The sequence below is a fragment of the Notamacropus eugenii genome, chromosome 5 (genome assembly GCF_028372415.1).
Source record: "Notamacropus eugenii isolate mMacEug1 chromosome 5, mMacEug1.pri_v2, whole genome shotgun sequence".
In the NCBI taxonomy this organism is placed as follows: Eukaryota; Metazoa; Chordata; class Mammalia; order Diprotodontia; family Macropodidae; genus Notamacropus; species Notamacropus eugenii.
This window is the reverse complement of record NC_092876.1, coordinates 97145688-97162311: the sequence shown is the minus strand read 5'-3', so window position 1 is coordinate 97162311 and position 16624 is coordinate 97145688. Positions and strand designations below refer to the sequence as shown.

The window sequence follows — 16624 nt, the reverse complement described above, 5'->3', positions numbered from 1 at the left end:
GGCAATTAGAAAACTTGGGTCGGAGGGGGGGAGGGGGAAAAAAGGGGAGAAAATTTGTAACCCAAAATTGTGTGAAAATAAATGTTAAAAGTTTAATAAAAAAAAAAAAGAAAAGAAAATAGGAGTTTAAGATTCATGAATAAGTCAAGCCAGAGGCTCTTGTTTGATGTGCACTGACCTAGATTCCCTGCAAGTATTTATTAATCCAAACTGGAGCAAATTGGTTTACACTTGCCCTTGCTGGGACTCGAACTGGTACTAGAGATATCCAGGTGTAGGCTCCACTCCCGCCACCTATTTCCGCACCTTGCCTCATCTCCGACGGAACTCCAACTCCCAGCATGCCCCGGACCTCCATGGGTGCGCCCTCATTATTACCCCATGTTGTTGCCTTCTGTGAAATGTAGTTTCCTTGCCAACTCTGGCTACGTAACTTGCCGGGGAGATGAACTACAACTCCCGTGGGCCCTTGTGCACCCCACCCCCCGCGCGTCATGTTAGAAAGCGCCGCGGCGGCCATGTTGGTCTCTACCCTCGTCGTGGCCAAGGCTGGCGCCGGGAGCGCGGGGTGGGCATAGCCGACATCGCAATGCTGGGGTCCCTGGTGTGGAGGAGGACAGCGCCGGTACCGGGTCTCCTCCTGCGTCTCCTCCGGGCCCAGCAGCCCAGCAGGGCGGCCGGGGGCCGCGGGGAGGCGCAGTACCTGATAGCAGCCGCAGGGGGGCGGTCCTCGGCGCAGCCGCAGTATGTCGGAGCGATCTCCCGGCGGAGCCGGGACAGGCTGCCGCAGGGCCTCGGGGCTGCCACGTGGGGGCATCTTCCCGGCCCCGAAGAAAGCCCCTCGTCGGGCCGCTGGAGCGGAGTGCCGAACGCGGCCAGACTGGGCGTGTGGGCCTTGGCGTCTGCTCTGGTTGCTCATTGCTACAACAAGAGCCCCGCCAATAAGGGTGATTATCCAGCAGCCTCTGTCCTGTCGTGGGGGGGAGGGGGTTTCTGGGGCTGGGGGAGGCGAGAGAGCCGGGTTCTGCCCCTGCCTTGTCCTCCACAGCACGTTAGACAGAACTTTGCAACCATGAAGGTAATGAGTTTGTTATACCTCTTCAGGGTTGGGGAGCCATGGGCCTCGAGATCCCATGGGGCCCCACGTAGCGCCCCCGAGGACCTAGAGGGCCCCACGTGATCCCGAGGCCTAAGGTTCCCCACGCCTGCTCGTGCAGATCCTGTCATGCAGACTGTCCGAGGGGAGCCCAGAACGGACCTTTCTGTCTCAGACTTTTCTAAGCAGCTGTGATGTGATGGAAAGGCAGAACCCCAGGGCTGGATGCTCAGCCCAGCCACTGACCAGCCAGCCCTGTGACTCGAGGCAGGCCCGCAGAGCTCTTGTAGAAATGACCCCTGCACTGAGGTGTGATGGAAATGTGAACTGTTTGCTGTCTAACGGAAGCAGATCGGTTCAGACAGCCTTGCTTTGCCCCTTGTCACATTTCCAAAGCTTGTCAGAACCAAGACTCCTAAGTCCTGTGAATTTCCATCTTGATGTTTTTCCAAGGAAGTCTTCCTCTGACACCTCATTGTGTGGTGGTAGTGAACCTGGGTTTTGAAGACTGTGCCATTGGAGGATTTCCCGGAGCTGGCCCTCCTGAACCTTCTGCTTTATTACTAAATTAACCACAAAAGGATGGATTTTTGAGCCACAGCAACTTTGTAACCAGATATTCAAATGAGATGTTTTGAAATGTGTAGGTGGTAACAACACTAAAGTTACAAAATCCCTGGAGAAGTATTTTGTTAGAGCCAGTCCTGGGGGGGCTGAGAGGAAGGACCAGCCACAGCGCTGGCTTTCCCTTGTACCTCAAAGGGACACTGACCCCCCTCAAGAGGCCAAGCCACAGTTATAGATTCAAATACATTTTGGCCTCTTTAAGCAGATATTCTTCATAGCCTCCACTTTGTCAGGTGGTCATACTGAGGTCTGGAACTATATGGTCACTCTTGGGACTTCTGACCCACTTAGGGGTTGGCACTACTGACCCAACAGTTACAACTCGAGTTCATTGCATGCCTACAGATATACTTAGCTATATGAGTAGGGGATGACTCAGGAAGGAGAATACAAATTCTTACCCTCCAAGAGTTTGTGGTCTTGCTGGAGAGACTAGACTAATAATGTAAAGACCACAAGACAGATTGACTTGGTGCTTGTAAAGGAGTTCTGTGAGGCAGATTAGTTGTGGAGGGTTTCATGAAGGAGGGACCAGAGCTGTGCCTTGAAGGGTAAGGAAGATTTGGAAGAGGAGAGGGCCTGGTATTAGAGGTGAAGGACCAAGAAAGGCAGGAAGGTGTTGATCATGTTGAGAGGTTGGTGAGAAAATAATGAATGGAAGCATTGAATTGGGGAGCTTAGGGAAAGAAGACTGGAAAAGTTATTTGGGGCCAGACCACAGAGAGCTTCATGCAGACTCTCAGGGACTGTCGGGAGTCTTAAAAGGTTCTTGGACCAGATTGAGCTTGGTCAGTGCTGGGCTGTAGAAAGGGGACTGGTCATGCATAGAGGAATTGAGCACAGCTGAGGAGGTGGCTGTGTTCCGTACATTGGGATTTGGGCTTCAGTGAGGCCACAGGAGCTGGAAGGAGGGAACAGGTACTCTACCAAAAAGTTTAGCTGTAAATAGCTTTACAACAGGGAAGATAAAGATTCTCTCTGCACTCAGCCATGCTTTGCCCCAGATAATCTATTCAGGTGATTTGGGAGCAGATAGGAGGAGTTTTGGGGGTATTATAAGTCCTCTAATCTGGGAGGAGAGAGTCAGCAGGATTCCCATGAAGCCTGAAAACACAGTAGCCCCACAGGCAGGAGACAAGGGCTTACCATAGTTGTGAAGGACTCAGGATACCAGTCCCAGCAGACCTCTCCCAAGCTTCACATCCAAACTAGAGGGCAAAGACTCACTTCCACGTTATCTCAGTAGCAAGAAGAGGAGGTACCTGGCATATAGTAAGTGTTTAATAAATGTTTACTGATTTACTGAAATAGCCTGGAAGTAGAAGTAGACCTTCAGGGCAGAGGAAGGCACATAGTTCCCCCTGCCCCATCACACCTGAACTCTTTGTCTTGAATATTAGATTCTCTGAGAGTCCTGAGTACCTCTGGTTTCCTATGACTCATCTCCACTTGCCTTTCTCTGCTTCTGTCCATGGGACATGGAAGGCCAGAGCTTTGCCAGTCTGTGTAGCAGTTCTTCCATGTTCCACTGGAATCTTTCCTATCCTTCAAGGCTCAGTTCACATCCAGTCCTTTCCAGGGAACCTTCTCTAGCTCTTTGAGCCCTCAGTGAACTAGATACTAAACTTGTAGTTCTATGTGGTCTTTTTTCTTGTTCTCCAGTATTCTCCATGTGTAAGTTTTGTCTCCCCAACCAGTCTGGGAGTTCCTCCAGGTAGAACTCATTTTTCTTCTTGTCTCCACATCACATATGGTTAGCGGGAGTTTAATTCAGCACATGTTTATTAAGCATTTGCCCTCTGCTAGACACTGGCATGCGGAAGACAAAAAACAAACAGTCCCTGTCCTAAAGTAAGCTAAGAGCCAAAAGAGCTGAGTTCTAATCCCAGCTCCTTTACTGACTTGTTACATGGCATCTGTCAGGTTGTTTTTCCTCCCTGTCCTTCAATTTCCTCATTTGCAGAGTGAAGGTATTAGGGAAAATGAGGGATTTGAGGACCCTGTTTAGAGTCAGTGAACTCAGGTCCTTGTCCTAGCTCTACCACTTAACTACCACTGAGAACTTGGACATAGTCTTTTTTTCTTCTCTGGCCCTCAGTCTTCCTATAAGGAAGATGGGCAAGATGGTCTCTAGTTCCTTCCAGTTCTAAATCCTATGGTCCTTAGGCTAAGTCATCTCTGAGGTCCCAGCAAACAGAACCTGAAATTCATACTTGATGAATTGATTGGGAAAATTCACCTGATTTTGAAAACCTTTCTAGGATTCTGCCATTTCTCCTTTTTGCCACGAGATGGAGCCATCAGGTCAGTGCCATTCAGCTAAAAGATGATGCATTCTAGCTGTCCCTATAGGGTCTAGCACAACTGAGGCAGCTTGTCAGGCCCTTTGGCACTGTGTGGGCTCAAGAGTATCCAACTGAGCCCTCAACTAGAAACCAGGAAACCTTAATTCTGGTCTTCAGTTATGGGATTTGGACCAGTCACTTTCCTTCTCTATGACATTTTCCTCCACTATAAAATAAAAGGGTAATTCAGAGTAGTCTGAAAGACCCTGTCCAACCAGCTCAGGCTTTTGCCATCCTGTGTTACCCCTCTAATTTCTGCCTTGGCTCTGGAAGTCGAAGAATAAGAATGCATTGAGGACTGAGTTTAAGGAGCTGGGTGTGGGTATGGGTGGTAGAACACCTCCAGGCATGTACCCAACCTGTGTTTATAACCTTGACTCATCTTTGTCTTCCTTCAGAAGCTGCCCTGCTGGAAGCAGCCAGGACCAACAATGTCCAAGAAGTCAGCAGGTAAGAGCTAAGTGCTTCCCTGACCTTGCCTGTTCTTCACCTGAAAAGTGTGAACCTGTTAAGCATGGGCCAGTTTAGGGTTCATTCTGGAAAACACGTTTTTTCTAACTAGAGTTAAGGGGACTTGCATTAGATTGGTCTTTAGCCTGTGATCTGAACTGATCAGCCATATATTCCCCACAGTGTCCTGTCATGGAGCTAGAAGGAGGGGATTTACAGGCCCTGAAGCCTGTGCCTTATCCTCTTGAGGGGAAGTTTTCCCCAAGTGGAGCTGAAAGGCAGCCAAGCCCCGACCAAGACATACTACTTTGATTCTCTCTCATTTTGTCTGTAGCATTAATACTGATTCTCCAGGGTGCTTTTTCATATTAACACTTGAGGCTTGTTTTTTTTTAATAAGCCACTTTGGAACGCAGGAGACGAGTGAAGTTTCTTAAGCTAAATAAATATGATTGAGCAGGCATCTAAGAAACCAGGCACAGATGGCAGCTCACTGTTATCAGAGCCATTTATAATAGTTGGCAACTTCCATGGGAGTCTGAGTAAACCAAGTTTAGATGTGCATTCCTGCCTTGCCCCAAACAGCCTTGCTCTGTGCTCACCCAGAGACCTCTTTTCATGCTGATTACTCAATGGATTCTGGGACTTACTCCAGCAGTGACTGACAGCCTCTTTAAACATATTTTCTTGTTTTCTGGGTAACGTTACCTGGCTATGTCACTTTGCAGAATTACAATAGAGCAAGGGCTCAGCCTTCCACAGCCCGGAGATGGAGGGAAGAGGGCTCTTTCTTTGAGCACCTACACATTCTGTCTTGAAATCCTTTTATTTGTTTATTTATTCATTTTTAGTTTAGAACATTCAGTTCCACAAGCTTTTGAGTTTTAAATTTTCTCCCCCTTCCTCTCCTCTCCCCAAGACAGCATGCAGTCTGACAAAGGCTTTACACATACATTCATATCAAACATTATCACATTAGTCATATTGTAAAGAAGAATTAGAACCAATGAATGAATCATGAGAAAGAAGAAACAAAACAAAAAAGAGAGAGAGCATATAGTGTGCTTCAGTCTGCATTTAGACTATAATTCTTTCTCTACATGTAGACAGCATTTTCCATTGTGAGCCTTTTGGAGCTGTCTTAGAACCTCCAATTGCTGAGGAAGAACCAAGTCTATCAAACTTAGTCATTGCACAATGTGGCTATAACTGTACAGTGTTCTCCTGGATCTGCTCCCCTCACTCAGCATCAGTTCATATGAGTCTGTCCAGGTTTTTCTGAAATCTGTCTGCTCATCATTTCTTATGGAACAGTAGTATTCCATTACATTCGTATAGCACAACTTGTTCAGCCATTCCCCAGTTGATGAGCAGTCTCTCAATTTCCGATTTTTTGCTGCGACATAAAGAGGTGCTATAAATATTTTTGTACATGTGGGTCCTTTTCCCATTTGTGTGATCTCTTTGGGATATAGACCTAGGAATGTTATTGCTGAGTCAAAGGGTACGTGCAGTTTTGTAGCCCTTTGAAATCTTATTAAAGTATCTCACACTCATCTTCTTACACAAAGGACATTTCCTGTAAATAAATAGCTTCTTGACTCCAACAAACTTGAAACACCTCGTATTTGCAGAGCAACCTTTCTTGATGATTCTCAGGGTTGCCACTGTGAACATAAGTTATCATCCAGCATTAGTGTCCTGGGCTCTGAGACAATCATGGACCCAGATTTTTGAAGTATAGGAGACTGTTTGCCTCTGTACTCGACGGGCACCAAGCAACCGGACTGTGTGAGTTCTATCTCCCTTATTAATAATACTTCTAATAGTAACTGACATTTATATGTATCCTCTCACTTCAGTCTGGAACCTACTGTGCTCCTGTACCAGGCACTGGGCTAAACACTGGGAAATACAAAGAAGCAAAGGATAGTCCCCACTCTCAGAGCTCACAGTCTAATGGGGAAGACAACAGATAAACAAACATGCACAAACAAGCTATCTACAAGATAATAGGAAATACGTAACAGAATGAAGACACTGCACTTAAGAAGGTTGTTCTTCAGTTGTATTGGACCCTTTGTGATTCCCATTTGGCGTTTTCTTGACAAAAGATACTGGAGTGGTTTGCCAGTTTTTTCTCCAGTTTATTTTACAGATGAGGAAACTGAGGCAAACAGGGGTAAGTGACTTACCCAAGGTCACACAGCTAATAAATGTCTGAGGCCAGATTTGAACTCAGGAAGATAAGTCCTCCCAACTCCAGACCTAGCACTCCATCCACCTGGGTTGCCTGCTAAGGGGTTAGGAACGGCTTTCTGTAGAAGATGAGATTTTAGTTGGGACTTAAAGGAAGGCAGGGGTGTCAGTAGGTGGAGATGAGGAAGGAGAGGGTTCCGGGAGTGAAGAATAGCTAGAGAAAATGCCCATAGCTAAGAGATGGAGTATCTTGTTGTGGAAGAGCCAGGAGTGTCACTGAGTCAGAGTCTATTCTGAAGGGAGGTGTCAGAAGGCAGGAAAGATAGGAGGGGACTAGGTTCCCAAGGGGTTTGAATGCCAAACGCATTTTGGTTTTGAACCTGGAGGTGACAGGGAACTATTGGAGTTTACTGAATAGGGAGCTCACAATGACTCTGAAGCATGCAGTACAGGTGTTACTATTTTATAGATGAAGAAACTGAGGCCCAGAGAGAGTCGACTCCTTGCCCATGGCCACTTCACTTGTCTGAGAGGCAGAAATGAAAGAAGGCTTTTCTGGCCCCAGTCCAGCACTGTCCATTGTGCTGCCTGATTTCCCTAGTTTGCCCTTGCTTCCCTTCTCCTCACCTCTCTGATTTTCTGTTTCCAGTTTGCATATGAGCAAGGAAAGGAAATCATCAAACTTGATAAAATTGTATGTAATCATGAGTAACTAGGCTTTGAGGGAAGACTCAAGGAGCTCTTCTTTAATAAAAAACAAAATGGGTGATTAAAAAAGACCTTTAATCAAAAGTTGGGAGAATTTTGTGACAGCTATTTTGGTTGTTCAGTGGCCTTTTTTGAAAAGCCTCCTTCCTGAAGCAGAAAACTGCGAAAGAGTTTTTGCAACTAGTGTATATGATAAAGGCCTCATTTCTAAAGTATATAGAAAACTGAGCCAAATGTACAGGAATACAAGTCATTCCCCAACTGATAAATGGTCATAGGATATGAACAGGGAATTTTCAGAGGAAGAAATTAAAGCTATCTATGATCATGAAAATACGCTCTAAATCACTATTGATTAGAGAGATGCAAATCAAAACAACTCTGAGGTACCACCTCACACCTATCAGATTGACTAACATGACAAAACAGGAAGATGATAAATGTTGGAGAAGATGTGGGAGAGTTGGAACACTAATTCCTTGTTGGTGGAGCTGTGAGCTGATCCAACATTCTAGAGAGCAATTTGGAACTATGCCCAAAGGGCTACAAAATTGTGCATACTCTTTGACCCAGCAATATCACTTCTTGGACTTACAGTTCCCAAAGAGATTATAGAAATGGGAAAGGGTCCCACATATACAAAAATATTTATAGCAGCTCTCTTTGTGGTGGCCAAAACCTGGAAATCAAGCGGATGCCCATCAACTGGGGAATGATTGAACAAGTTTTGATACATGAATGTATATGCTATGAGAAACGATGAACAGGAAGACTCCAGAGAAGCCTGGAAAGACTTATATGAACTGATGCTGAGTGAAAGGAGCAGAACCAGGAGAACTTTGTACACAACTTGTATACAACAACCAGTGTGCAAGGAATTTTTCTGGTAGACTTAGTACTTCATTGAAAGGTATGGACTTAAAAAATTTCCAATGGACTCTTGAGGCAAAGTGCTTTCCACATCCAGTGAAAGAACTGTGGAATTGGATTGCAGATAGAAACAGACCATTTTCTTTTGTATTATGTTTTGTTTTGTTTTATGGTTTCTCTGATTCATTTTATTTATTCTATGCCACATGCATTTAATAGGAATGTATATATAAGATTGTACGCCATCTCAGGGAGGGAGTAATGAGGGAGGAATGAATGGAAGGGAGTAGAAAAAAATCTGAGATATATGGAAGTGATTGTCAAACACTGAAAACAAATAAAATAATTCAATTTAAAAAAATCTACTAAGCTTAAGTTTTCAAAGAAAAAGAAAAGCCTCCCTTTTATCCTAGCTTAATTTTGGATTCAGGAAGTGTTAGCTGTATTTCACTTTCTAATAATAACTTGTGTTTTTGTGGAACTCTTAAGGTTTACAGAGTTCTTAAAAACAACCACATGAGATAAGTATGGGAATTATTACTGTTCTCATTTTATAGATGAGGAAACTGAACCAAGCTAGGGTGACTGACCTGTCCAGGGTCACACAGTCAGTAACAGACAGATGAGAGATTTAAACCCAGATCACCTGAGTATAAGAACTTAGCCGTCCTCTGCCAAGACACCTTCTTCTGTCTAAAGGGTTTTTGAATGTAGTTTCTTCTCGATCATCCTCAGTTATGTAACCCTAGAAGAATCAGAGGTTCAGAAGGATTGCTCCTGCCTCACAGAAGCTAACGGCTGCTTTGAGGAGACAGGGAGCAGCAGGAGGATTGCTCCAGAATCAATGTGGCTACACTTGGGCAATACCCAGGACCTGGGGACCTGCTGTTGCTTGATCTTTGGGCCCTTCTGGTCTTACAAGATAGGTTGCCTCAGAAGCACCTCCTCTTAAAGTAAGAGGACCAGGCCATAGTGACCCAACCTCAGACTTGCATTCTGCTCTAATAGTCCCCACAGTCTGCACCAAACTGGAAGGGACTCTTATTTTACATAGGGGGAAATTGAGACCCAGAGATGAGAAAGGGCTGCCCAGGGTCACACATCTAATTACTGTCAACCAAGACTAGAATTCCAGATCTCCTAACTCCTAGAATAGTACTCTTTCTGCTGTGCCATACTTCTAGCTTTAAAAAGTCTGTTATTTTAAGTGTGGCAAAAGCAGGGTGGGAAGCCATGAATAGAGTTTGGTGGTTGAAAGGCACTGCAATGATCAAGGGTTTTCTTCATTCCCATAGCGTGAGAGCTGAGGCTCAGTGGCTGTCATTCATCTGTGCCATACAACTCCCCTCCTAGTGAGGTAGGAGGACGGAAAGTACAAGAGGAAGTGGGCCCTGCCTTATGGGAGCTCTTACCTGAAGTTAGCAGGACAGGCCTCAAACGTGTAAAACATTAGCAGTAACTCCCCATGAGCTGAGCCCTTGACAGAGAGCTTTCATAGCCACTATTTTACTCAGTTCTATGACTGTTCTGATTGTATAAAGAATAAAAAAGAAAAGTTTGGAAAAGTCAAGTGGTCAGATCTCCTAGGATGGAGCCGGAGTTCCATCCTCAATCCTTTGACTTGAAAGACTCATACTAAAGAATGTCAGTGTTGGATGGAGCCTTAGGACTTGTGTCGTCTGATGAGATATATCAAGTCTGTGACAGCCGGGACTGGGGCCAGATCTCATGGCACCCTTCCACGTCGTCATACAATAGCCCAAAACAGCTTGTAATCTAGGTCTTATTTGTGTGGTACAAGTTGAAAGTACAGTAGAAATTCACATAAGTTTGGGAGGGGTGGGGCAGATGTGGAGGGTCACTGTGGACCAAAGTTACCAGAGGTTTTCTGGAAGAGGAGCTGAATTTTGGAGATGAGGTAGGATCTGGAAGGAGAGGTGTGAGCACAGAAAGGCCCAGTGGACAAGGGCATTGTCTGTAGAGACAGGTCTGACAAGAGCAAAATACACAGGAAAGGGGTTAGATAGGTTGCCCGCCGAATTAAGTCCAGGCTCTCTTCTTCTCTCCCTATTTCTTTTAACATACACCTTGCTCTCCAGCCAGACTGATTGATGACTTACAGTCCCCCCCAACAGATCTCTTCCTCTTCCTATGTTTACACCATCCCATCCTATATTTATGCCATCCCTTCAGGTCTTCCTTATATCCTCTCCCTTCACTGTTTCCCAGTACCTCTACATGTTGATATCCTATTCTTCAAGGCCTAGCTCACATGATACCTCCTCTAAGAAGTCTGTCTGCCCACCAGTAAGTGCTCTTTCCCTCTCCCTGAGCTCCCTCAACTTTGTATCTGTCCTCACTTAGAACCCTGAACGTGGCCTGCATGATGTTGTCACTGCGATTGTCCCCATCTCAGTCTAACGCAGTCTGACACCGAAGGGCTTCCTTGGAGCAGAGATCATCTTCATTTTTGTATCCCCCCGCCCTGCTGAGCATAGGACCCCCAAGGAGTAAAAGCTCAGTAGCTCCATCTTCTCAGGCCTGCTTTACTGGTGTCTCAGCCCTTTCTTTAGTCACAGCCTGGTTGATTTCAGAGCCATCTCCTCTATAACTGCGTCTCATTTGTGAGTCTTTTCACATGGCCCACTAGCCCAGGGGCACATCTTCAATGTCATGTTTTTGAGAAAGGGCTGGATGATTCTGTCTGGTTCGAGGATCCCACCTTTGAGGGCTTCTTTCCTGAGGGCAAGTTTGAGAGAGAGAGAGAGAGAGAGATTTACTAAGTGTTTACTGTATGCCAGATACCGTACTTAATGCTGTGGATACAGATGCAGGTGAAGCAGCTTATATTCTAAGGGGGAAACCAGCCTGTAAATGAAGAGCTGGAGGTGAGAAGGGCAGGGAGGTGGCACCCGCCATGTATGGCCAGGCTGTGTGCTGAAGCAGTGGCACAGCAAAGTCAAAAGGCCACCTCTCAGAGCCCTGGAGGTTCTGAGGGCATCCAAGGTGTTCAGGGGAGGCAGAAAGGTGTTGGCCAAAGTGGAGGCAGCACGGCCAGGAGGTGAGGTAGAGGCCGGTTCTAGGCAAGAAGCCACTTTCTCAGGCTGCCAACTGAAAAGCCTAGGCCCCTTTACTGCTCAGAACCTCTGCCCTTGGTCCCAGAGCTACTTCTTACTAACCCTGACCAGACTACCAGACCCGAAGCCCATTCTTCAGATTGAGTTTGGAACCTCAACACCAGCGATAGGTTGGGTTTACTGTCCCTAAGCGTATCCAGCACATACTGAACCTTCTAGTAGCTGGGATGCCAGGCTTTCCAGTGGCTGACAGACTCTTAATTCCTCATCTATGTGTTGTTTTTTCCTATTTGAATGTGGTTCCTTGAGGATAGGGACTGCCTTGATTGTTAATATTTTAGTTCTCAACACTTAGCACAGTTCCTGGCACATAGAGCTTAATGTTTGTTGACTGACTGACTAATACCCACCCATCAGGGTCCAGCTTAAGTGCTACCACTTGGCAGTCTGCAGTCAGAGACCCTCGGTTAGAATCCCAGCTCTGCTACTGACTAGCTGTACTCAAAACAAGTCACTTCCTAGTTCTAGGCCTCATTTCTTTGTAAAAATAAGGGTTGGATTCAGTAATGCCCTTCCATCTTTAAAGCCTCTGATCCAGCTCTCACATCTATCCCCCCTTTTCTGAAATCCTCTCAGATCTATTTTCTGTTCCCTGAGTCTCCTGCACGTTCTGTTTTGTCTAATTGTTCCACCCATGTTCCTTTCACACAGTAAGTCTTGCTTTCCCATCCATACTATGGGATCCTGAAACTGGCCTTTGTTTTGCCTAGGTCAGGGCTGAACTGAACTTACAGGCCATCCCCTTGCTAGAAATGCCATCTCTGCCTAATTAAATACTTTCAAACCAGCTCTAACCTCACTTCCTCCTGGAAGCCCTCACACAGTGATGCCTTCCTCTCTCCACTGAGGGGGCTCTTGAAACCCTTAGAGCTGATGCAGCTCATTTGACACTGCCTACAATACCTTCCACTGTTTGGGGATATCCATTGTTTTTCTTAGCTCCCAAACTAGATTGCCAATTTTCCTTGATGCTTCCATTGAAAATGGTCCCTTCTTCCCTGTCGTGTGCTTCCTGAGTTACATCTGCCATGGCTGTGCCGACGTGGCCTTATGTGGGAGAGAGAGCCTCAAGTAGATGGCCACATGACTATGGGCAGTCACTTGTCTCCCAGGATCTTCACTTTCCCCTCCCCCTGCTGTAAGACTGAAACAATCCTCATTTCACAGAAGCTCAGATACAGTAGTGTGTGGGAAATATAAATGTGAACTGTTGTGTGTATTAGGTTGTTAGAATAGAATTAGAATTATCATAGCATTAGAGCTGGAAGGGGCCTTAGAGCCCACCTCCTCATTCTGTAACTACAGAAGTTTGGCCACAGAGAGGGGACTTGCCCAGAGTCACACAGCTAATGGGTATCTGGTGCTAGATTTGGACCCAGGCCTTCCTGACTCCAAGTACAGCACTCTGTCTACTATGTCATGTTGCTTTTCCAGTTAATAGTAATAGTAACAACATTTTAAGATTTGCCAAGGACTTTACAAATATCTCATTCAGTCCTCATGACACCCCTGTCAGGGAGGTGCTATTATTGTTCCCATTGAGGAAACTGAGGCAGATAAAAGTGAAATGACTTGCCCAGAGTCACACATTGAACGTCTGGGGAATTGAACTCAGGTCTTCCTGACTCCAGACTCGGCATTCTAACCATGGAGCCTCTTGGTAAATTATCATTTCATCCAAGATTGCATATTACACCCTAATTTCTCCCCTCTGCCTAACTAAATAAACTTCTAGAGAGATAGCTGTGGCATAGGAGAAAGACCAATCAGGAAGCCAGAGTTTGAATGTTGGCCCTACTACCAGCTTTCTGTATGCCCCCAGGAAAGCTGCCTGCTAACTGTTGTTGGATTCCATTTCCTCTCCTGAAAAATGAGGAGCCTCCTTCTTTCTGCTGACACAGACATTACCTTACTTCAGGCCCCCCATCCCCTCTGCCCTGCACTAAGATGCTAGCCTGCTAAATGGTCTCCCTGCCTCAGATCCCTCCCCACCCCATCCTCCACACAGCTGCCAAAATGAGTTTCCTCAAGTACAAACCTGGCCATGTCACTCTCCTTCTTAGTAAACAGCCTTGGCTCCCTGTTGCTTCTCAGATAATACCTAAACTCCACACCTTTGCACTGACTTTCCCCACTGCCTGGAATGCACTCCCTCCTCACCTTCTCTCCAGAGAACCCCTCTCCTCTCACTAGGCCCTTCCTCTCAAACTGCCTTCAGTTTATTTTGTGTGCATTTATTCTATAAATGTATATATGGTCTCCTTGATAGAACATAGTAAGCCTCTTAAGAGCAGGAATTGTTGCATTTTTTTTAATCCCCAGGGCCTACCATGTAGTAGGTGCTTAATAAATGTTTATTAATGGATTGAAAAAAATCATTACAACTTAACCTGAGTCCCACAGATGACCAGTGACTTTCTTCCCAAGGTCACAGAGCTGATTAGTGATGGAGAAAGAAATTAGACAAAAGAAAACTTCACCACCCCCACATCCCCTCAAAAAAACCAAAATTCTAGGTTTAGAGCTGGATTTGTCCAAAACTCCATTGGCCATTTAGCAGACAGTTACTATCCCCTCATTCTTACTCAGTTTACTGACAGGTGCTTGTGCCACTTTGCATTTTTTTTCTGTGTGTATATGCATATCTGTCAGGTCTCTTATCTATCTTAGTCTCAAAGCCTTAAAATCAGCTATGAGAGATCACTTAACTTCTCTGGGCCTCAGTTTTCTCATCTGTAAAATGTGGGCATTGGAGTAGATGATCTCTAAAACCCCTTCCAGTTCTAAAGCCTCCTTCAAATTAAACCTTGTTCTCTAGAGCTCAAGGCCTTTCATACAAGTTAGGGAGGCATTAGTTTATCTTGCATAGGTAAGAGTTATTAGCCCTAAAGTGATAGGAAACATGTCTACAATTCCCTTTGAACATCTTCACCCCTTGCCCCCTGATTCCAGCCCCAAACTGTGTGGGACAAGTGTTTCAGCATTCCTTCCCCCAATTTTCCAACAGCTGGAAGGAATTTTAGAGAACCAGTTCAACCATGTCATTTTGACAGAGGAGGAAACTAAGACCCAGGGAGGTAAAGTTACTTACCTAAGGTCATACAACTAGTAAGTGGTAAAACAAGTCCTTGTATCTGGATCATCTTCCACTTTCATTTCTAGTTATCTTTCCACTACCCCACATTGTCCTGACACAGTAGACCAGGCAGAAGCCTCCTTTTCAGCCATTCCAACAGAAGCCTTTGTCATTGGAAAAGTCTGGTTGCTGTGCTCCCACCTGTGGGGAGGGGCAGGGGGTGGCTCCCAGAGGCTGAGCTCAAACTCAAACATGCCCTCCGGGCTCTCTCCTCTAAGGGGCTAAGGCTGCTGCATCTCAGTGAGGCATTCACCCAGAACTCTGGAGATGGCCGAGAAAAACAAAGCACATCTGGCCAACCCAGGGTGGGGGTGTTGGGGGAGTAGGATAGGAGGGGGCCAGGATGGGAAAGTCAGCTCTGCTGTTTCTGTGGTGATACCCCAGATGGAGAAAGGCTTTCAAGCTCAGCTCCTGTTACCTTCAGAGTGCACCAAGGTGAAAGGCAAAATAGCAGACCTTTCCCTGCTCCCAAGAGGCTCGATTACTGTGTGCTCTGGCCTCTTAGACTGATTAACCCAGTCATTTAGGAGCCCAGATGCTGCCTAATGAAGGGAGCCTGGTTTCCTGAACTTGGGGGATGTGTGGAGGGGTGTTTAGGAGAGAAACAGAGAGATTGCTTTTCCTAGTATATATCTGTTCTATTGATTAGTCAGATTTTCACTTGTTTCCTCCCATGTATACACGGCCCTGTGAGGGCTGCAAAGATATCTGTGGCCCAGCACCACATCTTCAGCAAGGACAGTGACAGATTGGAGCACCTCCAGAGGAGGGCATCTCGGATAAGAAGGGAACATGAAGCCATGCTGAAACAGAACCATTCTGAGAAACTGGGGATAGAGATTTGAGGGAGGGTGGACCCACAGTGGACTCAATCACCATCTTTCAATATTGAGAGGAAAAGACATTCAATTTGCTTAGACAGTATAAAAATTAGAAGCTGTGAGGAAAGTCACAGAGAGACGTACTTCAGTTCATAAAGGAAGGATGGACATTCTAACAAGCTGAACTGTCTCATGGTGTAGAATAGGATGTTTACAGAAAGAGTTCTCTTTGCTGTGTGCCTTCCTCACCCCACTCCCAATTAACAAGCATTTATTTTTTTCTCCCACCTCCCCTTCACCCATTGAAAGAAAAAGAAAAAATTTTTGTAACAAATATACATAATCGAGCAAAACAAATCGTCCCATTGGCCATGTCCAAAAACTACATGTCTTAATCTGCACCCCAAGTCCATCACCTCTTGAGAGATGGGTAACCTTCACCAATGGTCCCGTAAGTCATATCATGGAACCCTAAATCTTTCAAAGTGGTAACTAGTTCCTCAGGCAGAAGGGAGGGGTGCATAGGAAGTATCCTGTACTGGAGGAATAATTAGACTAGACACTCTCTAAGGTCCGCTTCTAACTCTTAGCACCAGGTAGAAGGTTAGATTAGATTGAATGAGAGACAGCAGTAAGGGAGAAAGACCACATTTGTGCTATATACTTTTCTGACTTGAGGCCCTACACTCTCATCCTACTCCACTATCTCATGATAATCTCAAGGCTAGCTACACTTAGCTATGCTGAGAGAGGACAAACTCCCAAAGGCTCTGCCAAGATGGAAAGGATTTTTCTGGTTATCCAGAGACCAGCCAAATCCAGAGAGGCTGCTCATGGTCGACCACAGTACAATCATTTTCTCATCCCTCTTTTGAACTTTCCTGAGAAGGTTGGAGTTGTGTAAGTGAAGGATTCATCTCTACAACTGAGGAAAATACAAATCTTTGAAAAAGTTCACTGATCTTAAAGTAAGTCATTTACATTCCAAATCTCTCTCCTCATCTGTAAAGTGAAGGGGTTTGGACCACGGTGTTTCTAAAATCCCTTTCCAGCCCCTCTGTGATTCTGTACCTTGAATGTCCTTCCAAAGCTGAACACTGGGAGGGAGATTGGAATGCCTTCCATTTCTGGCATCTGGTTCTAAGACCCCCTAATGATAACAGTCCCTGAGATAAAATCCATACCTAGAACAACCTGGTGGATGCTCCCTTGTATTATGAGTTCTGTGGCACTAC

At 45.6% G+C, this 16624-nt stretch overlaps 1 protein-coding gene across 4 annotated transcripts in view; it reads left to right on the top strand.

Moving 5' to 3' along the window:
- Positions 1-479: 479 nt before the first annotated feature.
- The window catches only part of CLPB (ClpB family mitochondrial disaggregase), a 188669-nt gene continuing 172524 nt past the window's right edge, over positions 480-16624 (top strand). The window contains exons 1-2 of one of the 4 annotated variants that reach the window (XM_072610324.1): positions 480-947; positions 4467-4518. In XM_072610324.1, coding sequence (XP_072466425.1) covers positions 590-947; positions 4467-4518 — 410 coding nt within the window. In that variant the 5' untranslated portion in view covers positions 480-589. The remainder of the gene's footprint in view (positions 948-4466; positions 4519-16624) is intronic. The other 3 variants (XM_072610325.1, XM_072610326.1, XM_072610327.1) reach the window with 3 other exon arrangements.